Source organism: Acinonyx jubatus, chromosome E4 (assembly GCF_027475565.1).
Source record: "Acinonyx jubatus isolate Ajub_Pintada_27869175 chromosome E4, VMU_Ajub_asm_v1.0, whole genome shotgun sequence".
Lineage (NCBI taxonomy): Eukaryota > Metazoa > Chordata > Mammalia > Carnivora > Felidae > Acinonyx > Acinonyx jubatus.
The window spans coordinates 63,174,404-63,197,049 of NC_069395.1; the positions used below are offsets into that span (position 1 = coordinate 63,174,404).

The 22,646-nt window shown below is 47.0% G+C and overlaps 2 protein-coding genes across 6 annotated transcripts in view; both read left to right on the forward strand.

The window, feature by feature from the left end:
• The window catches only part of CATSPERE (catsper channel auxiliary subunit epsilon), a 201,771-nt gene extending 192,975 nt beyond the window's left edge, over nucleotides 1-8,796 (forward strand). For all 4 annotated transcript variants that reach the window (XM_053209823.1, XM_053209825.1, XM_053209824.1 and 1 more), the window contains 2 exons: nucleotides 1,952-2,005; nucleotides 8,348-8,796. In XM_053209823.1, the coding sequence (XP_053065798.1) occupies nucleotides 1,952-2,005; nucleotides 8,348-8,501 (208 nt within the window). In that variant the 3' untranslated portion in view covers nucleotides 8,502-8,796. The remainder of the gene's footprint in view (nucleotides 1-1,951; nucleotides 2,006-8,347) is intronic.
• An 11,947-nt stretch (nucleotides 8,797-20,743) lies between these two features.
• DESI2 (desumoylating isopeptidase 2) overlaps nucleotides 20,744-22,646 on the forward strand; it is a 44,951-nt gene continuing 43,048 nt past the window's right edge. The window contains exon 1 of one of the 2 annotated variants that reach the window (XM_027046362.2): nucleotides 20,744-21,044. In XM_027046362.2, the coding sequence (XP_026902163.1) occupies nucleotides 21,003-21,044 (42 nt within the window). In that variant the 5' untranslated portion in view covers nucleotides 20,744-21,002. The other variant, XM_027046363.2, reaches the window with a different exon arrangement.

A 22,646-nucleotide genomic window follows, 5' to 3' on the forward strand; every position in this document is an offset into this window, starting at 1 on the left:
ACAGAATAGAGAGGACAGAAAAAACCCACACATATATAGTCAATTAATTTATTATAAAAGAGCCAAGAATATGCAGCAGGGAGGAAGACAGTCTCTTCAATAAATGGTGTTGGGAAAACTGGACAGCTACATGCAAAGGAATGAAATTAGACCCCTGTCTCACACCATACACAAAAATTAACTCAAAATGGATTAAAGACACGAATGTAAGGCCTTATCCCATAAAACTGGGAGAAAACATAGGTAGGAAGCTCCTTGACTTCAGTCCTGGCCATGATTTTTTGAATGTGACACCAAAAAAAAAAAAAAACAAAAAAAACAGCAAAAATAAACAAGTGGGACTACGCCAAACTAAAAAGCTTCTGCACAGCAAAGGAAGCCATCAACAAAATGAAAAGACAACCTGTGGAAATCATACACCCAATAAGGGGTTAATCTGCAAAATATACAAAGAATTCATATAACGCAATATGAAAACAAACAATCCATTTAAAAACTAGGCTGAAGATCTGAATAGACATTTTTCCAAGACATACAGATGGCCAACAGGCATACGGAAAGGTGCTCGACGTCACTCATCATCAAGGAAATGCAAATCAAAAGAGCAACAAGATATCACCTCACACCTGTTCAAATGGCTGTTCTCAAAAAGACAAGAGATAACAAGTATTGGCAACGATGTGGGAAAAAGGGGATGCTGTGCACTATTGGTGGGCATGTGAATTGCTGTAGCCACTATGGAAAACACTATGGAGTTTCCTCAAAAAGCTAAAAATAGAACTACCATGTGATCCAGCAGTTCCTCTCCTGGGTATTTACCCAAAGAAAATGAAAACGCTAACTTGAAAAGATTCACCCTCCTGATCATTGCGACATTATTTACAGTAGCCAAGACATGGAAATGATGTATGTGTCCATCAGTGGATGAATGGATAAAGAAGATGTGGTATATAAATACAATGGAATATTTCTCGGCCGTAGAAAGAGAAGGAAATCTTGCCATTTGCTACAACATGGATGGACCTTGAAGGCTAGAGTCTACTTTGGCTCAAAACCGAATTTTGCCACTGATAGATATGCCTCCTTAAGCAAATTGCTTAGTGTCTGAGCTTATTTCTTTATTTGTAGAATGAGTCTATAATTCCTCTCTTAATAGTATTCTGAGGATCAAATGAAAGGCCTGGGTAAAAATCCCTAATTTTGCTCAATCAAGTTAAGTTCCTTTCTTCTCTCTTCTCCCACATGAAGATAGGTGCAGTCGTATCATTAATGTTGATTTAGCTCTACTCTATCTCTTTCCAAGAAATAGGCTACATTATGAGAGATACTCAGTAACTTTAGAAGTTAATAACACAGTTCCATATGTCTAGTTCCTCACATTCTTAGCTTCTTGAAAGAGTCAACCTACATCAGGTGAACGTCACAGGCTCTTCGATCAGAAAAACCTGAATTCGGCTCAGCTACTTACAGCTGTGTAAACTTTTGCAAGTAGCCTAACCTATCTAAGGGTCAGTTTCTTCATCTAAAAGAAAGGGTTCCTGTGAGGATTCAGCAGATAGTTCATGGAAGGTATTTGGTACACTGCCTGGTACAAAGGAAACACTCAGATAGTATTCATTTTTAATAAGTACTAATGCTCAGTAAAACATTATTATTATTATTATTATTATTGCTGTTGCCTCGGGACCCACCATCAAAACGATGCAAAGCTGTTAAGAGGACCATGAAATAGCACTGACAAGCTCTGAGAAATTATACAGCAAGCAGGCCAAGTCACACGTATGGAAAAATCATCATGGCTGTCATGCAAATGCATCTAGTCTCTCCATTACCGAGAAATTGACACCTTAATTAGGATTATACATGATTTGATCATTACTGTAAAGATTTGGAGGGACTCTTAATATATTGCACTTAATTTCATCTTTAATATTATTTTTCTGATTTGCAGTTTCTGTAACCTAACAACTATCTTTGCAATAGAGACCTTCGGAATGATTCCCAGGTAATGCCCGGTGCCTAATCAGATTTTAATGAGGGAAGTTGTAAAAGACAAGGGTAGCAGCTAAAAAAAGGAAAAACCTCTCTCCCCCATTTCCCTGGGACCCTAATACTTCTGCCCTATATGTGATACCCTAAAATTGTATGTATCAATCATCCCAGGGATGCGGCTGGAAGGAGTTTCTGAGAATTGTTACTGCAGCTGGGGGTCCCCTTTTGTTTCATCCCCCAGTGCCTGCTGTCTTCCCATCCAACGCCTCTTTCAACCCCACTTAAGGACCAGACTGTAGGCTGCAGTGGTGGAGACTGGGAGCAGACACTGGCTGTGCCCCCAATGACCCCAGGTCCGCCCTTGACCACTGGCCATATTCTTATGCATCCGGGAAACAGGTAGCGAAGGCATTTTCCTGGACCCAACTTGAGTTTCCCAGGAGGGCAGAGTAAGGAGTCTTCATGCTCACCCTGGGGTCACAAATGACTTTGCGTCTCTCTCCTGGGCCTCGTTTTTGTAAAATGTTAAACAAAAATGGAAGACAGACAATTAAGTTACTTACAGCCCTACTTCAAACATTACTGACTCCTTGATGTTTTGTACCAACGGGAGATCAATAGTGTGAATAACCTACAAATGAGATGAGCCATGTGTTATTTCGAAGTGACTTTGGGAAACATGTATAGCGTTTGGCAGTGACTTCCCTTCCTAATGAGGATTCGATTGGTATGTTTGATTTCGATGAATATTAATAACATTCGTCCACCCAAGTATCCACTGTCAGAAGGGGGCATTGGTGAGTTGGAGAGGACAGAAGACAGTGAAGGAGGATTTCACCCAGTCGCCCCAGCTCACCTCCTAGTAGCTGGGATTTTAGCAGCCAGGGCATATGGTGCAGCCTAGGGAACAGTCTGTAGGTTAGTGAGCCCTGAAGGGGGGTGGCAGAGGAGAGAAGGGGTTAGCTGGTGGTGGACATTTTCCTAGCGAGAAAGCCCTTTTCATGAGCAAACAGTGGCTGAAGACCAGCCTGTAGGAGGCAGACATTTAGTGCTCCCTTGCCTTTTGGCCCAGTGCTCAACCACTTCCCCAGATTTTCCACTGGGTCCTTTGGAGTTGCTACCATTTAACCAGCAAACTCACCTAAATCCTCAACCATTCTCTGAGCTCCCCCCTCTTATCTCCCTCTCCCCCGCCCCCAGGACACTGCTTCACCTTCAGCCCTCTAGAGTGCTGGCTGTTTATTTCCCAACAACCCCCAGGTGCCTCACAGCGCCATTACCACTGTCGGATCATTATTTATCCCGGTTCTTCTAAAACAAAACTAAAACGTATCTTTTTCAATACCCACCCTTTGAGGCTCATGGCATCCGCTGTACCTTCGTCCTTTCTCTGTGTTGCCGCATCCTCCCCAAAGTCCTCTCCACTCATTGATGACCTTGGCCCTGCCATGCTGTTTCCACCTCCATATCAGTCCCCACCATCTGTGCCCACACGGCTAACCCTGCCAACATCAAGGCCTTTCCTCATCCTGAGTGTCCTCTTCCTCTGCTGTGTTTCCACCACCCACTCCCATAGTCACACTGCGGACACTGGCATTACTGTCAGAATGTCTCTGCTTCCCGAAGCATCTGCGCAGACATCCCATTCTCTGACCTTCCAGCTTGTTACTCCAGCTATACTCACCACAGCTCCTCATTGTTCCCATTGGGACCTCCACTTCTACTTTCAATTTCTCCTTTTTTATTTAGTATCTTCTTACACTTTATTCCTTCAGTAGCACTAGTATCTCCTTACCTTTCTGGAATTTAGCGCCCCACAGCACTCTGTGATTACACCTGAACGGCCAAGTGTCGGTAAAGAAAGTGACACAACAGGGCAGATTAATCACCGACTTCATGTAGGTCACCAACCCTACCTGAGAATCTTCCTATCTTTCTCTGGCCAACCAACGTCTCTACTCTCCATAACGACCTCGGACCTTATCTAATTAGCTTCTTCCTTGGACCATCTTTACTTAACAACCATCAGATGAGCTTGTCTCCACCATTCCAGGGAAATTAGAAGCCAGCACCCGGGAACACTCCTGATTCCTGATTCCAAACATATAAATCTGCAAACACCTATATCCATTCTCTCCTTTTTCCATCCTGTTACAGTTAAAGAAATTTTATTCCTCCTCTTTAATTCTTCCTCCTGTGCTTTGAAACCTCTTACTTTCTAAGGAAACTTCCAAATCCATTATTTCTTCTCTCTTTTGTATATTAAACTTTTCCTCTCAACTAGATCCTCCTCGTAGGCTTTTAATCACCCCCAAGTTTTTAATTTAAATAAACTGATAAAACCTTGGGGTGCCTGGGTGGCTCAGTTGGTTAAGCCAAGGTCTGTTTCTTGAGTTTTCTCTTGTTCTTTTGTTTGGAACAAATTTCTTCCGTTTCTTCATTTCCTTTGACTGCATTGGCTTCTGACTTAGAGAAGACAGCCTCTTTTCAATAGTCTTGTAGGATTGGTCTCAGGGAGGAGATGAACCTTATTGTTCAGTCTGGCCCTAGCTGTTGGTTGTCTCTCAAACCTTTGACTGTCCAAGATGCTTTCTTTAAACATTTTTTTTAATGTTTATTTTTGAGACAGAGACAGAACATGAGTGGGGGAAGAGACAGAGAGAGAGAGAGAGAGAGAGAGAGAGAGACAGAATCCGAAGCAGGCTCCAGGCTCTGAGCTGTCAGCACAGAGCCCGATGCGGGGCCCAAACCCACCAATCGTGAGCTCATGACCTGATCCCAAGTCAGACGCTTAACTGACTGAGCCACCCAGGTGCCCCTATCCAAGGTGCCTTCTTAATTCTGAGGGTTTTCTAATAGTTGAGGGTGTGCCAAGACCTGTCAGCCTCCCAAAGAAGAGGACCTCAGTCAGCACCTGGATGCAAGCTGATTGGAAACTGGACACATAGGCAGTGGCTTTTCAAGTATGCAAATAGACCTCTTTCAGGGAAAAGACTGGGAGATGGGTGTTCCTGTCTGTTCCCTCTGTGCCAAATCCTGGGTTAATCCCAGCTAAATGGAGTTTGTCACACTCCTACAGGACTAGTGAATGTAAGTTCTCCTGACCACCAGAGTCAGGCGATAAAGGGAGTGTCCCCTGCATGGCAGCCATAGAAGCTGGGGCCACCGGTCATGTGCAGAAGCTCCTTTCAGAGAGATACCAGTGGTCGAAGGAGAAGCAGAGAGAACGTTAAGATGGTACTTGCCACACTCCCAAGTGTCTGGAAAGGATTTCAGTCAGTCCCTTGATGTGCGTTAAATCAGGAGTCTGAACCCCAGACCATAACTTGTAAGATAAGCAAATAGACCTCTTCATGGAAAGACGAGGAGATGGGCATTTCAGTCTGCTCTCTCTGGGCTGAGGGTTGAGGGGGGCTTAGCTCCTGCAAGTGCTCACGATCCCTTTTCTGCGCTGCCTTGTGGGTCTCATAGATACAAGTCCGGTTGGCTCTCAGAGCTAAGTGTTTGGGGGGGCCTGTCCCTCAGGTGGAACTCTTGTAGATTGAGACTCTAGATGTTGGGTCCAAACCCTTCAGGCTTCAGGGACAAGCTCCTGGTTGTGTGTTGCTGTGCTGGGTGTGGGGTTTATGGTCAGATTATGTTCTAGTCACTCCTACCCATTTCGATGTGGGTGGATTTTTTCTCATTCACCCAATGTGTAGATGTTGCTCAGCTAGTTTCTGGATTTCTTTTGGAGAGAACTGTTCCTCAGATAGCTGTGGCATGGGTGTGATGGTGGAAGGAGGTGAGTTCAAGAGCCTCCTATGTCACCATCTTGAGCCGGAACTGGCCTGCACTGAACCTGATATTTACCAGCCCTCATCTTATTTCCTGTTTCATCAGTGTTGACTCTTCCTTTGACTGCTGTATTGCTTTATGGGTTTTCCTAAACTTCTATAGCCAGTCTCTCTCAAGTAAAGAGAGCCTCAACCTCCTTCACCAGCCAGTAAATGTTGACTTTGCCCAGGGCTCAGCCCTGGTCTCGTGAGCTTCTCATTCTGGCAAGCTCAGCCATACTCATGGCTTCAGTAAGCATCTATCTATATACGCATGACTCCCAAATCACATCTCTGGCCTGTCCAGAGCCAAAGATCCTACCATCTACTTAACGTCCTGTTTTAGATGTCTCAAAGACTGGTCAAACTGGACATGTCCAAAAGTGATCTTGTGATCTTATCACCTGTTCCCTTACCCCATTATTTGTCCCACTCTAAAACAGATCTGTTGGGGTAACTGCATACATCCCTGCAGGTTGTCTCTGCACAGCTCCAAGAGAATCCATTCACATGGGCTATAATATGAATGGTGCCTTCAGGAGATGAACAGTACAGCAACCCTGTGTTCCTGTGTTCCTTCTCTCAGGAAATAGCACATTGAACTGTACAAGCCAAACATCTACAAGTCAAAAAGAAAAGATAAATAAATAAGTAAATAAAATACCAAAAAAAACAAAAACAAAAACGAAAAACCAAAAAACCTAGGGCTCACATTCATTTCTCTATTTCCCCCAGCTCATCCAGTCACTGACTCTCATTCATTCAATCTCCTGAACCGCCCTTTAATGAGTCCACTTCCCACCAAGCCTATCGCCACCTCTCCAATCCAAGCTACCATGGTCTCAGATGGGAACAGCTGCAGTAGACACCTAACACATCTTGCCTCATTCAGTTCTATTTTCTTCTAGCTCATTTCCTTCGCTGGGGCCAAAGTGATCTTTTCAAATGCTAATTTTATAGCCTGAAACCCTTAGGGTTTTTTTTCCTTAAAATGGTAACTCCACAACAAGGCTTACAAGACCTACCATGATCTGGCCCCCACCTACTTTGCCAATCTCATCTTGCATTATGCTCCCGCCATCTTCTCTGCTCTAGACCCACCTACCTTCTTTCAGTTCCCAACTTTCTCCATACTCTGTCCCGAAACAGGAACTTCACAGGTGCGATTTCTTCCATCTGGCAACTCTTCCTTACCTCTTTCCTACTTAACTTTACCAACTACGTTTCCGTTTAATTCTTCATAGTTTAGGATAATTATATTTTCCCTAAAATGGAGGCATTTCTTGACCCTATCACCAGGTTAAATCCTGCTATAGTAAGCTTTCATTGTGTTGTATCTCTCTCCTACTTAGTTCTTATCGCAAATAAAATTTTCTATTTATTTTCTCATCACTGATTAACGATTATGTCCCCACTTGAATGTAAGCTCTCTAAGGATGGGGACCATGTCTATTCTTACTTATCATTGTTTATCCAGGTACTACCACAGGACCTGGCTCATATCAGGTAATTTATTGAGTCAGTTAATTAACTTCCTCCAAGAAGGAAACCATTCACTGGAGTCAGATTAAGCTCGTATCCATATAGAAGGAATGTCTGAGTAAGGAGGGACCTGGGTAAACTTTAACACTGCAAATAAATAATTATGGCTTAAAAAGGAACCAAAAACTGAAGTCAGATAACAGGACACCAAATAGAAAAGAGCACAGTGTTTGGCTCAAGCAATAAATCCACCCTGATGGGAGGCACCCATGCAGAGTCCCAGGTGAAGAGGCCTGGTACCCAGAGGAAAGTAGCAGAGAGAGAGAGAGAGAGAGAAAGAGAGAGAGAGAGAGAACAAGAATGAGCAGGGGAGGGGCAGAGAGAGAGGGAGACAAAGAATCCAAAGCAGGCTCCAGGCTCTGAACTGACAGCACAGAGCCTGACGCAGGGCTTGAACTCACGGACCTGAGCCAAAGTCAGATGCTTAATGGACTGAGTCACCCAGGCGCCCCAATTTATTTTTATTTTTTGAGAGACAGCATGAGCAGGGGAGGGGCAGAGGGAGAGAGAGAGAGAGAGAGAGAGAGAGAGAGAGAGAATCCCAAGCAGGCTCCAGGCTCCATCCCACAACCCTGAGATCATGACCCAAGCCAAAGTCAAGAGTCAGATGCCCAGGTGTTCCCCCTGCCCCCACTGCCAGGCATTTTTATCCAGGGAGCCCATTCTAACTCTCCTAATCCTATTCCCACCAGTACTCTGTTCAAAGGTCACCACCACTGGAAGGCCTTCCGGATGTCTGCCCTCCCCCCCCCCCCCCCCCCCCCCCAGCGAATTTCATGTTTCTTTCTCTCATTCACCACACTCTCTGTTTTCCTCCCTGGTCTACCTTGAACACTAAGAGGCAAACGTCCTGAGGGTAGACAGGCTGTCTTACTAATCTCTGTTTGCTGTCAGTGGCATAGGAGCTAGCCATTCAAACGTTGTCTGACTAAATAAATTCACAACCAAAGTGAATGATGACTTCTAATGGACTGGTTTTTCTTCTGTTCTTGTTTCAGTCCCAGTGGCTACCTGGTTGCTGCTTTCCTCTTTGTTCTGATGCTATTGTTCTTCAGTATTCTAGTTTTGAGCTATTTCCATTACATGAGGATCTATAAACAATGTATTTATGAAACACTTAACAAATATGAAAGAACACCAAAGAATAATTAGGAGGAACCAAAGCTTGTACAGTAGGGATGTATATATATTTATGTAAAGAGAGTATGTATATATACTTACATTGCAAGTGTGTGTGTGACCAAGACATACAAAGCACATAGTATGTATCATCAAATTCAAGCTCCGAAGAATGTTTTTGAATTGCCCCGAGACGAATATCCTCATATCCGTTGTATATTACAAAATTAACGTTAAGGTGTTTGCACTTACCTTAAGGTATTCTATATGCTCTTCTATGGTGTTCTAAAAAATTAAAGTGAAGCTAACTTTGGCTGTTAACATCCTTCCTGAGAATGTGAGTAAATTTTTTGAAAGTGTATAAACGTGTCAAATATTATTTTGCGTGAAACTGCTCATATGAAACCTTAGATGGCTATAGTTCGCTTATGCACAAAAGGCTTAATGTGTCCTAAATGATCTGCCTTCAGCGTATTCCAGAAGTTTTTCTAGCAGTAGAGTCACACGTGAAATGTACAACTTGTTATATTGAAAACAAGGAGCGGATGCTCTAAGTTTTAATTTTAAGTTTTAAAGTGTGATTTTCATGTTCAACATAAGCTGCTTAATTTGCCCAAGGGTCACCACAGCTTTCAAACAATCAGTATTTCTAGCAGTCAGAGTTCAACTACAGAAGCAGAACTCGTGGGAAGCGCGTGTGTGTAAAGCAATTTGTTTAAAAGAATTGGCTTATGCGATTGCGGAGGCTAGCTACACGAGAATGAAATCAACAGCAGGGACATCAAGAATACAGGATCACAGGGGCGCCTGGGTGGCTCAGTCAGTTAAGCAATTGACTTCAACCAGGTCATGATCTCATGGTTCATGGGTTCAAGCCCCGAATCGGGATCTGTGCTGACAAGCTTGGAGCCTGGAGCCTGCTTCAGATTCTGTGTCTGCCGCTCTCTCTCTGCCCCTCCCCCCCCTCAAAAAATGAATAAACATTAAAAAAAATAAAAACAGAAAAAAGAATAGAGGCTCACAAAGACTAGAAGATCTTGAGATGGAACCCCAGGGGCAGATCAAAGCTGCTGTCCACAGTTGGAATTTCTTATTTTACTAAAATCAAGAACAAGACAGGGATACCTGCTATTCACCACTGTTTTTGAGAGTTCTGACATTACAAGAGGAAAATAAAATAAAATAACCATTATAAGCACTGGGGGAAAGGAGAGAAAAATCCTCTCTTTCAAATATAAGATCATATGCCTAGGAAACCCAAACTTAGTCACAAGAACTACCCTATAGTTGTCTAGACTAAGATAATTTGATGGCACAATGTAAGATAAATATTTAAAAATTAGTAATTTTTCTCTAGAATGCTATATAACAACAATAGAAATAACAAAAAGTAATCTATTCATTGTAGTGACAAATTTTTTTTTATGTAATTTATTGTCGAATTGGCTTCCATACAACATCCAGTGCTCATCCCAACAAGAACCCTCCTCAATGCCCATCCCCCACTTTCTCCTCTCCCCCACCCCCATCAACTCTGTTACAGAAATTAAATTTTATTTAATTACAAATCTTTAAAATCTTTATTGAAGGAGGTGAGACAAAATCTGATAAAAATATTTGATAGAAAGAAAAAACACCCAATAAAAATGAAAGCAAAGGATACAGTCATTTTACAGAGGAGCATACCCAAACAGCCAATAAATGTATTTAAAACATTTTTTTTAGTGTTTACTATGCACCAGGAATTGTTATAATAATTTACCTAATTCTCTTCAACAACGCTGTGAGATGGGAATATTATTATCCCATTGCAGAGATGAGGAAACAGGCACAAAAAATGGCAAATAATTTTTGTAAGGTCACACAGCTGCTAAGAGATGGAGGTGAAATTCACACTCAGGCACACTGACTCCAAAATCAGGTGCTGTCCACCTCTGATAGTCAACCTCACCAGCAGTCAGAAAGATACAAAGTTACAATGAGGCTGCACCCAAGGGCACAAAGTCGGAAGGGTAACTCTTGGGAAGGAATGAGGGTCAGGAAATTCTCTCGCACTTCTGAAGGAAAACCGAATTATTTCAGCCTTTTTGGAATGCGATCTGGTAAGATCTATTGAAAACATCTATGCTCTTGCGGCGCCTGGGGTGGCTCAGTCCGTTAAGCGTCCGACTTGGGCTCAGGTTGTGATCTAACAATTCAAGAGTTCAAGTTCGAGTTTGAGCCCTGTGTCCAGCTCGGAGCCTGGAGCCTGCTTCGGATTCTGTGTCTCCCTCGCTCTCTGCCCCTCCCCCGCTTGCACTCTGTCTCTCAAAAATAAACATTTAAATTTTTTTTTAGTAAAATAAAAATACGTATATATGCACGCTCTTAGACCCAGAAATTCCACTCTTAGGAATCTATTTATGGGATGAGATGGGATGGAAAGGAGATATATATAAATATATATATCCTACGAGTAGGATATATATAGAGAGAGATATATATAGATATATATATATATATATGGATATATATATAGAGAGAGAGATACGGAATCTATATATACGTATATGCTGTATCATTGGTTGTCATGACAAAACTCTACAAAAAGAACTAATACCTATCAATAGGTGAAGAGTTGAATCGATTGATACGTTGACCATATAGATCAATCTGTACTAGTCGATTTGAAAGATTTTCCACGAGGTTTTGTTGAATGAGAACACAGAGAAGTAGTTAGAGTATGATCTTACAAACAAAAGAAAACCTCTGTGAGAACATGAAGAAACGTTCGGAAGGATACATCACATTCCGTTAACGCTGTGTGCCTGTGTGCAGGTGTCTGTGGGTCACTGTGGGAGGGGAGTGGGGATATATCAAGAGATGTGGGGATATATCAAGAGAAGTTCTAAATCAAACCCTTAAAAGGGCGGAAGAGGAAACAATAGAGGAGTAGCACGTAAAACTCTCCTTATTGTAAAACAGCGTCTGTGATGTAATTCCAAGTGACATTTGCTTTCTTGCTCTCGTTCCAGCCACATTGAACTTATACCATTTTTATTCATACAAAAATAAAACTCTTGTCATCGTGAACAAAAACATGGGAGACGAGGAAGGGCAGACAGTAAGTGGAGGCAACTCTTTCAGAGAGTTCCTTTGTTCCTGTGACAGGGAGCAAAGAAATGGAGGCCAACACAAGGCAGAGGTGAGGCCGGGAAGATGTTCTGAAATACTGAGAGGTATCGTCCGGGAGCTAGGGAAAACCAGCAGAGGAGGCGGATAACAGCTGGACCAAAATCTTGAGGAGGCAAGATAGCTGTGATCCAGCGCTGACCCTAAGGATGGAACATTTCACCCGCCGCTACAGGGGGGGAGCCAGAGTGCCGGGGTACCCGTGTAGGTGGGGCAGCAGGAAAATGAGCAGTGTGGCGGCCTTGGGAATGCTCCTGGCAGGCCTCCAAATGAAGATGTGCGACTGAGCCAGGAAATCGGCAGCTGCCTTCGGGAGTCCACCACCACACTTGCACCAAGGCCACACGTGCACCCTCAGGCTGCTCCCCTCCGGTGACAGGGTACAGAGGGGATACTGAGGCAGACTGGATCCTAGGTAGACCAGGACCCCTGCGGCCTGCCTCAGGGACTCCTGAAGGCTTCTCAAACTTTCCTTATATCGCATGGCCCCTGTAAGGTGGTGTGGAGACCCCCACCCGATCTCTGTCTCTCGCCCTCTTTTCTCTCTCTGGTGATTCTCCCAACCTTCCACTACTTCGCATTTCCTTTCAGGGAGTACTTCCTCTAATAAAATCACTGCATACTTAATCCCGTGTTGGCGACTGCTTCTCAGAGGCCTGGGCCAATGCAGCAGTGACCCGAGTGGTCTGAGCAAGTGGGCAGGCAGAGGGGATCTGAGACTGGCCCAGCACCCAGCAGGCAGAGACAGCACCATCCTGGAAGGTAAGAGGGACCACAAAAGTTTCTGGCTCAAGCTCATGGTTCAGTTGCTAAAGTTTTCATTGCTAGTGACCTGGGAAATGTCCTGGTGGGAGTGCTACCGGGCGTCATGGAGCAAGCATTTGAAAAGCATGGACTAACAAAGACAACAGAGTCCCCTGGTTCTTGCTAAATTACGTATGTCTTCCATTGAAATATAATTGACATACAACATTGTGTAAGTTCAACGTGCGTTGATTTGATATTTACATGTCGCGAGAGGACTACCATTGTGGCATTAACTAACACCCCTGTTGTGTCACATAATCATGTCCCTTTTTGTGGTGGGAACAACTCAACATCTAATCTTTCAGCAACTGTGAAGTTTATGATGATCGTTGACTATAGTCACTGCGCCGTGCCATAGCTCTCCCTTGTCTGCTAGTTCCAAGTCTGTGCCCTCAAACAGCATATGCCCAATTCCCCCACCCCTCTGCCTCTGGTAACCCCCATTCTACTCTGTTTTTATGAGGTTGGCCTTTGAGGATTCCACATATAAGTGATATCACACAGTATTTGTCTTCCTCTATCTGGCTTATTTCACTTACCATAATGCCCTCAGGATCCATCCATGTTGTTGCAAACGGCAGGATCTCCTTTCTCATGGCTGAATAACGTTCCATTGGGTATATACGTACACCACATCTTCTTTACCCATTCATCCCTTCACACTTGAGTTGTTTCCATAGCTTGGCTACTGTAAGTTATGTTTCAATAAACATGGGAAAGCATATATTTCTTCAAAATCCTGTTTTGATTTCCTTTGGATATATACCCAGAATGGAACTGTTGGATCACGGGGCGGTTTTATTTTTATTTTCAGTTCATTTATTTACTTTAAGAGAGCACATTCACACAACCTTGAGAGTAGGGGAGGGACAGAGAGAGAAGGAGAGAGAATCTTAAGCAGGCTCCGAGCATGGAGCCTGTTACAGGGCTCAATCCAACCGTGCGATCATGACCTGAGCCACAATCAAGAGATGGCCGCTCAACCAACTGAGCCACCCAGGGGCCCCTTATTTTTAATTTTTTGAGAACCCTCCATACTGTTTTCCATAGTGGCTGACCAAACTGACATTCCCACCAACAGTGCGCCAGGGTTCCCTCATCTCCACACCCTTGCCAACACTTGTTATTGCTTAACAACGTGCAGAAGGTCAGTGCGAGGCAGAGCCCCAGTGGCTCCAGGCGAAGGGTGAGAACCGGAGTGCCTCAGAGGTAGCTTATAAAAAAAGATCAACATCACCAGTAACAGAAGGACAGACACCACTGAAGCTTTGGATTCACAGGGCTCTAGAGATGCTTGAACGCTCAATCAAGGCAGGTCTGTTATGTAGAGGTTGAGGTGCTGGTAGGAAAAACCTGGGATCCTGAAAACTGGAATAAAGTCGTCTGGATGGATGCCTCTGAACGCACTGTCTCTCCACACCCACTCCTTCCCACACCCACCCTCTGGACATGAAGACGTTGCCCATCCGTCTCTAGTAAGTGGTCACTTCCGCTGGGCTGGGGGATGCTGCAGAAGCCCCTCCCTCACAAGAGAACGTGTGCCCCCCCCCCCCACATCCTCTCATGGACTGTTACAAAAACTAACCTTTACGTACTCACCGAGCGAGGGGAGGACTCCTGAGACTGGATTCCAAGGGTTCTTTAAAGCCGGATAAGCAAGTTCTTGATGGCTTGGAAGCATTTTCTCAGGATATGGGATTTAACTAACACCTTAGCGAGGACCCTAAAGGAGGGGGCAAATTTACTTCTGGGGTGGCTCTCAGAAACCTGGAAAAAACAACAGCTAACTGTCAGCACATAGAAAAGCCTGAGTCCTGGCAGTGGGTAAAGGAAGGAATAAAAAGGCTCAGAGAGGTGACAGGCTGCAATGGATGGATTACAGGAGGTCCCGATGGCACACCAGTCATCAAGGACATATGATCTGACAAGAGGACCACCGGCATCACTGAGAGGCCTAGTGGTGGCTGCCACTGCAGCCAGGGACGAGAGGAGGTGAGGCAGTCACAGATGGGGTTCATTAACACCCATGGGGAGGACAAGACCCCAAAGTAAGAGAGGCTTGGTGATGGCACTTTACTTCCAGAAACCAGGGGGCCACAATTACCATAAGGACAAGGAGTGGCCATGGGGATTTGACCTGCAGGGAATTATGGAGATGGTCAATAGAATATTCTGGCAAAATTGTTGGACAGCCAACAAGGCTGTTGACTGCACCTATTAAAGAAAACAAAATGGAGGAGGCGGTTAAGGGCAATCGTCTCGACAAAAAGTCAGCGTCCTTGCTCCAGTCCCCAGACCTAAGTAGATTATTAGATCCAGAATCTGCCAGTTCCCTAGGAAAAAGGGCCCTGCAACACCAGGGCAAGTCTATAGCATGACAATTCCCCCAGAGACCTGTGGCCATCCAGTCAGTCGGCTGTATTGGTCAAAGTGGTGAAAGCACCTACACTGGTCAAAGTGGAATAGCCAGACATTTGGAGGACTTATCAGATGTAGGTCTGACTTGACAGCGATACTCAGAGGCCCAATGTGCCACCAACCCCCTTTAGCGTGGGGACCTTGAAGGGCCACAGTGGCTCCATGCCAGGGGTCCTTTCCCCAGTCCTCAAGTGCATAACTGGAATTGACATATGTGGCTGTTGGAGTAAAGCCCACATGGGGCTCCTGGACTGTGGGATAGGAATGATCATAGTTGGGACGGCCAAATGGAAACCTCTAAAACTGCTCCCCCACCCCCACACACACACACGTGGCCAAGTTAGAAAATCATTACCATTTCCAGGTGGGTAGCTGAGATTACTGCCACCATTAAGCCCTTAAGGATGCACGATTGGTAGTCTCTGTCACGTCTTTATTTCATAACCAGTCTGGCCCATGCCAAAAAAGGAAAGGATCCTGGAGAATGACCGTAGACCCCTGCAGATTTAACCAAGTAGTGGCTCCAACGACAGCTGGCGTGTCAGATGTGGTGTCTGCGCTAGGGCGGGCTAATTGGACCTCGGGTATCTGGTGTGCAACTACGGACCTGGCAAATGTATCCTTTACGGTCCCTTAAGAAAAGAGGGTCAGAAGCAGTTCACGTTTACATGGAAAACAATATTCAATTATCTGCCCATCTTATAGAATTCCCAAGTACACATCGTCACACACAGAACCAAAATAGCAAACCAAGCCCACGTCTGGACTGCTCGCAGAGTCTGGGACGCCATGCTGTTGTGGGACCCCGGTCCTTCTGTACCAATTAAGAATGAAACAGCCACCTAGGGCAGGTGATTGCCCAACTTTCAACAAGGATGATCTCTCTCTCTCTCTTTTTTTTTTTTTTAATGTTTTTATTCATTTTTGAGACAGGGAGAGACAGAGCATGAGCAGGGGAGGGGCAGAGAGAGAGGCAGACACAGAATCCGAAGCAGACTCCAGGCTCTGAGCCATCAGCACAGAGCCCGACGCGGGGCTTGAACTCATGGAGTGTGAGACCATGACCTGAGCTGAAGTCAGACGCTCAACCGACTGAGCAACCCAGGCGCCCCAAGGATGATCTCTATCTTAGCACCAATACGGAATAATTCTGGAGACGTGGGAAGCACAGCATTGACAGGTGAGCCGTGTGGAACTCTTACCTCCGAGCCAGGAAAAACGAAGTGTCTTGCATGAAGTGATCATCCACTCTAGGTCTACAGTGCTGGTGCCCTGCCTGGGCAGCCTCCTCAGCAGCCGCTACCCAAGACTGATCAAACACAAGTCGGTACAACTATCAATGGCTGAAAAAGCCACTTCGTCAGTAGAGATACCTAAGACAAAACCCACAATTATCCTCTCAATCTTTCCATGGGGTTTTCTTCTCGGTTGGCAACTCTGAACTGGAAAACAGTTTCAAGATGTCCTGTAGAGTGTACATTTGTGCCTTTTAACCCTGGACTACCTGTCGGGCTGCAGCAGTCAAGATGCACCCCCCCCACCCCCACCCCCAGCCATCCTCGCCTCCTAGTAGTCACATCTGCGTGGTCTCTTCCCACACTGCACCAGAGTTGGTCTGCGTGATGTTAGGTCCCTTCCGAGATCAGGTGATAAGACACTGCGGTTTCCTTCTCTGTCACTTTCCCACTCTGGGTCACTGAGAGAACCAGCCACCAGGTGGTCGACCCTGGAAAGGCCCACGTGGTGCTGACGTGTAGCCTCCTGCTACAGCTACGTAAGTGAGCTTGGAAGATTCTCCAGCCCCGGTCAAGCCTTCAGATGATGGAAACTCCCTAAGAGACCCGTTCACCTAAACATAAATCAGATGGTCTCAGACTCCCGACTTAGAAACTGTAAAACGTGTGGGTTTTTTTTTAATGTTTATTTATTTGACAGAGAGAGAGAGAGAACAAGAGGGGTCGGGGAAGAGAGAGAGGGAGAATCCCAAGCAGGCTCTGTGCTAACAGCGCAGGGCCGGATACAAGGCTCCATCTCACAAATCATGACCAGAGCTCAAATAACGAGTCAGACACTTAACCGACTGAGCCACACAGGTGCCCCTAAAATGTTCTGTTTTAAGCTGCCGTTTCGAGGTGTTTGCTAGCCAACAGAAAATAAGGCACTGTTAGGCTCAGTTCATGTCTACAACACAGCTCATGTAGCAATAAACTTAAAATTTATGTTCCTCTGTAATGCTTTGGAAACTTAATGTCTCCCTCTGGGTTGCCTAAGACATCGTTTGTGGGAGTTTGTATCAAGGCTCCTATCACTCAGTTTCAAATCTGCCGTTCTCGTTAGAGGCTAGGACTCCACTGCCCAGTAGGTTTCTTGGGACCAGGTACCAGAGGGACACGGGCAGGCAGGAGGAAGGGCTTCCTGTCCCCACCTTTCCTGTCCGTGTGAACTTGGCTATGCTTCTTCACCCCGGAAGGGCCGCAGGCTTCAGTAGCGTGTTTGATTTCTAATTTTTTTAATGTTTATTTCTGAGAGTGTGTGCACCAGCAGGGTAGGGGCAAAGACAGAGGGGGTCAGAGGATCCGAAGCAGGTTCTGCGCTGACAGCAGAGAGCCTGGTGCGGCGCTTAAACTCACAAACCGTGAGATCGTGACCTGAGCTGAGTTGGATGCTTGAGCCACCCAGGTGCCCGTAGTATTTGATTTTTTTTTTTTTTAACGTTTATTCAATTTTGAGAGACAGAGACAGAGCTCGAGCAGGGAAGGGGCAGAGAGAGAGGGAGACACAGAGGCTGAAGCAGGCTCCAGGCTCCGAGTTGTCAGCACAGAGCCGGACGCGGGGCTCAAACCCACAAACTGTGAGATCATGACCTGAGCCTGAGTGGGACGTTTAACCGACTGAGCCACCCAGGCACCCATGACAGTGAATTCTCTTCTGGATCTGATGAATTAGAAGTGACCACGGGACATGGGATGTCAATGAATTCTCCAGAATCTGCAAATACATTAGTGTACGTAGGAAAAAAAAAACTTTGCAGATGTGATTAATGAAGGATCTTGAGATGACATACTCCTGCCCAATGTAATCATGAAGGTCCTTCTAAGTGAAAGGGGGAAGCAGGAGAGTCAGAGAAGATATGAGGATAGAAAGAGGGGTCGGGGCAATGTGGCCATGAGCCGAGGAATGAGAGCAGCTTCTAGAAGCTGAGAAAGGAAGCAGATTCTCCCCTGGAGCCTCCAGAAGGAACAGAGCCCTTGATTTTAGCCCAGGGAAACCCATCTGGGACTTCTAACCTCTGGAACTGTAAGATTATAAATGTGTCTTTTATATACATTGTAGTTCCTGTTCATGTGAGACAGCAGCCATGGGAAACTAGTATCTCCGGTAGAGAAATCCAGTAGGCTGCAGGCTATACCGGCCCAGTGCTTGGGACAGATGAGGGGTTTGGAGCTGGGGGCATCAGACTTTTCAGCATGTGTGTGATTATGACAGCTGAGAGCAGATGAGATCACAAAGGTCAAGGCAAGTGTGCAGGGTCAGAGGTGAAGTGAACCAGCGGTGTGAGCCCTCGGGAGTGCAGCAAAGACTCAATGAGGTGTTACCGGATAGCACCCTTCCCACATATCTCTAGATTGTTCACCTGGGTTGGGTGGAGAGGAAGACCACACCAGAGACGGAAGGGAAGGCAAAGCAGCTGGGTACACCAAAACTCGAGTTTAGAACTTTGTCCACAACAGGTCTGAAGACAGTCAAATATCAATCATGCTTCCAGCACTTACCACACTCGGCATTACCTGGCCGGTGAATCTTATTTCCCTAGTATATTTGTTTCTCCCTATTCTACACCCCCCTCTCTCTCTCTCCAAATTCCCTACACCCCTCACCTTCCCTCTCCGACTCTCCGATGACCATCTTGCCTCTTAATCATTGAGAAAATCAAAGCAAAGCAGGAGGGAATATTCATTCCTCCAGCCCCCAAATTTCTAACCTGCCTTCATTTGTCTTCTGTATCTTCACCACTGTGCACCTGCACCTGCCTTATATGCCGTCACCATGGTTGAGGCATCCTTCCTACTAAAGGCCAACCCTGTACCACTCATGCACTAGATGTCTTCCTCTTCTTACCTGGCCCTCAGAAATCCCCCCCCCCCATCTCCTACATCATCAATTTCTCTCTCTTTACAAACAACTATACCTTGGTATCGCTCATCTTAAAAATGTCCTCCATTGGCCACATAGTCCTATCCCACTATTGTCCCCAGTTGCCTGTGGGTCTCCATGTCCTCACCTCACATTCACTCCTCAAACATTCCAGATGTTCTTTGGATCCCACTCTTCCCAAGACTGCTCATGTCAAGATTACCAGTAACCTCCAATTTGATACAATCTAATAGTCTTGTGGCTCCTGAGTTGCATGTTCTCGTGTCTCTGCAGTTCCTTTTCCTTCCCAACTTGACCTCTAAATGAAAGATCCTAGAACTTAGCCTTTGGCCCCTTCCTGTGTTTTTAGCTACACATTTTCCTAGGTCATCCAATCAGTCCCAAGGCTTAACAGTCTATTTATAATGGCTGCGTCTCCAGTTTATGCCAATGCCTATTTGATATCAAGGATGTCTAGAAAGCATTTCTAACTTAACACGACCAAACCACAATTCTTGATTTCCCTCCTCCCAACCGTTCTTCCCAAGTTTCACATCTTAAAAATGCCACCACCACCCACACAATCTCCTAAGTGAAAAATCTAGAAACTGCCCTTGAATGCTTTCTCCCTAACAAACGCAACTCATTAGCAAGCCCCACGAGACTCCACTTTCAAACTATTGCAGATAGAATGTTCTCAGTGTTCCCCACTACTCCCAATGCCCAAGCCACCTTTTGGTATGCACTGTGGAACAGCTTCCTAATTGGTTGAATGTTAGCTTTGCTGCTCCCCCTTAATGCGGTTTTTGTCCGGATGGATAGCCGTCCTTCAGATCTCAGTCTAAACCAGACCTTGTCACCAAGACGTTCCAGATGCAGCCACCCTAAGATTACTGTCAATCACTTCATCCCATTTTGATTCTCTGCAAGGCACATACCACCCATATTTATTCTTCCTCCTCTTATTACGGTATTCCCCAGGGCTCACAACACTGCCCGGCATACGGCAGGTACACAAAGATTTGTTGAATAAATGCAAAAGCAGCTACTGTGTCCTAACGTTATGCTAATCTGTGAATGCTGTACTCTCCTCCCATTGTCAGCAAGACAGTTTCATAAAACGTTAAGATTTCATACTGAGCACTAGCTGGACGCGTGTTATGCGCCCCCCCCCCCCCCCCCAGCAACCTGCCTTCCTCTATTTCCGCACCTTCTCCACGTGCAAAAAAATAAGCAAGGAAGGAGGGTTTGGAAAACAGGGTCATCGCTACGGTCTTTGCCACACTCCGCTGGCTTCAACGTGCTCAACGCGACGGAAACTAACAGCAGTGGCCCCGACCAAGAAGGGTTGAAGGTAGAGGACTTCACCTGCCGCCAAGGGCGGACCGCAGAGGACCGGCGCAGATCCCCAGCACTGCACGCTGGGAGCTGTAGTCTCCGGGGGAGGCCTGGTGTGGTAGGAGCGGGATGCCCCGCTGCATGCTGGGAGTTAGAGTCGACGGCTGGAAACCGTACTTGTGAGATTCGGCCTCAGCGCTGGGAGCGGCGAGCGGCGGAGTCCTCGCTGCATGCCGGGAACTGTAGTCTTTCTGGGACCCCTCTCTGCTTCAGCGTGGAGAGGCGCCATCTTAGGTCCCGAGGTGCGGCCGCGCCGAGCCAGAGCGCAGGCGGGCTCAGCCCCCGCGCCGGGCCGGCCCCGCCCCCGGGGCGCCTGGCGCCCGCCCCCCGCTCAGGCCCCGCCTTTCCCCACGTGTCCGCCGCCGAGGGGAGGCGCCTGAGCCGGAGCGGGCCCGCCAGAGGTCCGGCCCCGTCGGCGCTGAGGGTCCTGTCGGCGGCGCCCGGGAGCGGCCCGGTTCCCCGATGCTCCCGCGCCGGCTGCCGCGGGCCGGGCTGTGCGCTTAGTGCCCGGCTCTGGCCCCCCGAAGTGCCCGCGGGGGTGGGAGCGGCCTCGGCCCCGCGGAGACGGAGCGGCTGGAGGACGAGGCGGCGGCCGCGGGGAGGAGGATGGGGGCTAACCAGTTAGTGGTGCTCAACGTGTACGACATGGTGAGTGCGGCCCAGGCCGGCGTCCTCCGGCCGCGGGGCTCGGACCCCGGCCCCCGGCCCCTGCGCTTCCTGCCGCGCGTCCCCGCCTCCGGCTTAGTTCTCGGGGGTGGGGGAGGGGAGCAGGATTAGGTTTTAATCCCCGCGCACGTCGGCGCGCGGGGAAGCGCTGCCCGGTCCGCCCGAGGGCTCCGGCCGGGGCTCCGGGCGCCGGGCCCGACAGCTGGGCGGGCGAGCGGTGTCCTTTCGGCGAAGCTGGGGTCGCGGGTCCGACCTCCACTCCTGTCCCCGGGGACTCCGGGGCCGCCCCGTCCCCGAGCGCCTGTCCGCCCCGCTCTGCCGCTTCTCCCAGCCGCACGGCTCCCGGTGCCCGAGTCTCCAGAAACTCCCAAGCTCACGGCTGTCGGTGCTTAGGCTAGACTCTCTCCAAAGGCGCACAGGGGCCGACAGCCCCTTGCCTCCGAGGCAGCCTCATTCGGATGAATGAGGCTCTAGTTTACCGAGAAAAATAGCCCAGCTGAGTTACGTAGATAGAGATCAAGGTGGTGCTCCTTTGCTAGATTCTGAAGACCACTCTGCAGGTGATGCAACAGGTATCCGACGTGACCGCAGGAGAGGGAAGGGGAGTTTATGAGGTCATCTAACTTCGGGGTGCCGCAGGCACCCGGGATCGAGTCCGAGGACTGGTTTGCCACCGAATTGCGCCTGAAGTACCCGGCAGAGAAGGATCGGGGCAGTTAGATGCACGCCTGGGTTTGTTGCTTTCGGTTGGCTAGTTTTCGTTTTGCGAAGGGTTACCTCCGCCTGCGTGTGTAAAATTTCTTGTAAGTGTTTTGGCAGGTGAAAAAGCCCTCCTCGTTATTTCTGTGGGCTGAAAGATGCAGAAGGAGCTGGAATACGAGAGGTCAGGAGTCACGGTTCGCCCTCGCAGATCTAAACTTTGTGTTCCTTTGCTCTGTGTAAATTTCTACATTCACAGTGCAGCGTCCTGGGTAGAAAGGAGTTCCGGCGCCCTATTCTGGGAGTTATGTCAGGATGGGGTAGAGACCGCCTGGGACCTTGAGGTGACGTCTCCGTTGATTTGGTGGAGGGGTTTGGGGGTGGAAGGAGATGGATGGACGTGCGTGAAACGTGGTAGGAAAAAATTAGAGAAGCATAGAACTGGAGGGCCTAGAAACGCAAGGCACTAGTTAATAAGGTCTTTGGCGTGTGTCACTGGTTAGGAGTGGTTCTCTGGATTTCAACTTTTTGTGGTCAGTGGGATACCTTTACTGTTCAAGACTTTTCATTGCCCTTTTACTGTTTCATCGCCTGCCCCCCTCCCCCCACCGCGGTCATCTGCATTTGGTATCTTGTCTATTCTTGAAGAGTTACAAAACATCTCACGGCATATATTCTGCTTTTGAGAACACAACATGCCTCTTCTTATGGATCATTAAGCCCCTTTATAAGTTAGGGTTATGCAACAATGACCAGAGCGTCATAGACTAAGAGAAATCTGAAAGTCGAGGCAGGGAGAAGTTTTGCTGCTTTCATAAAACTGAAAATACATTATTTGGCCTATGATGGGCTTCCTTGCACCTCAGGTGCTCTATGAATCACAAA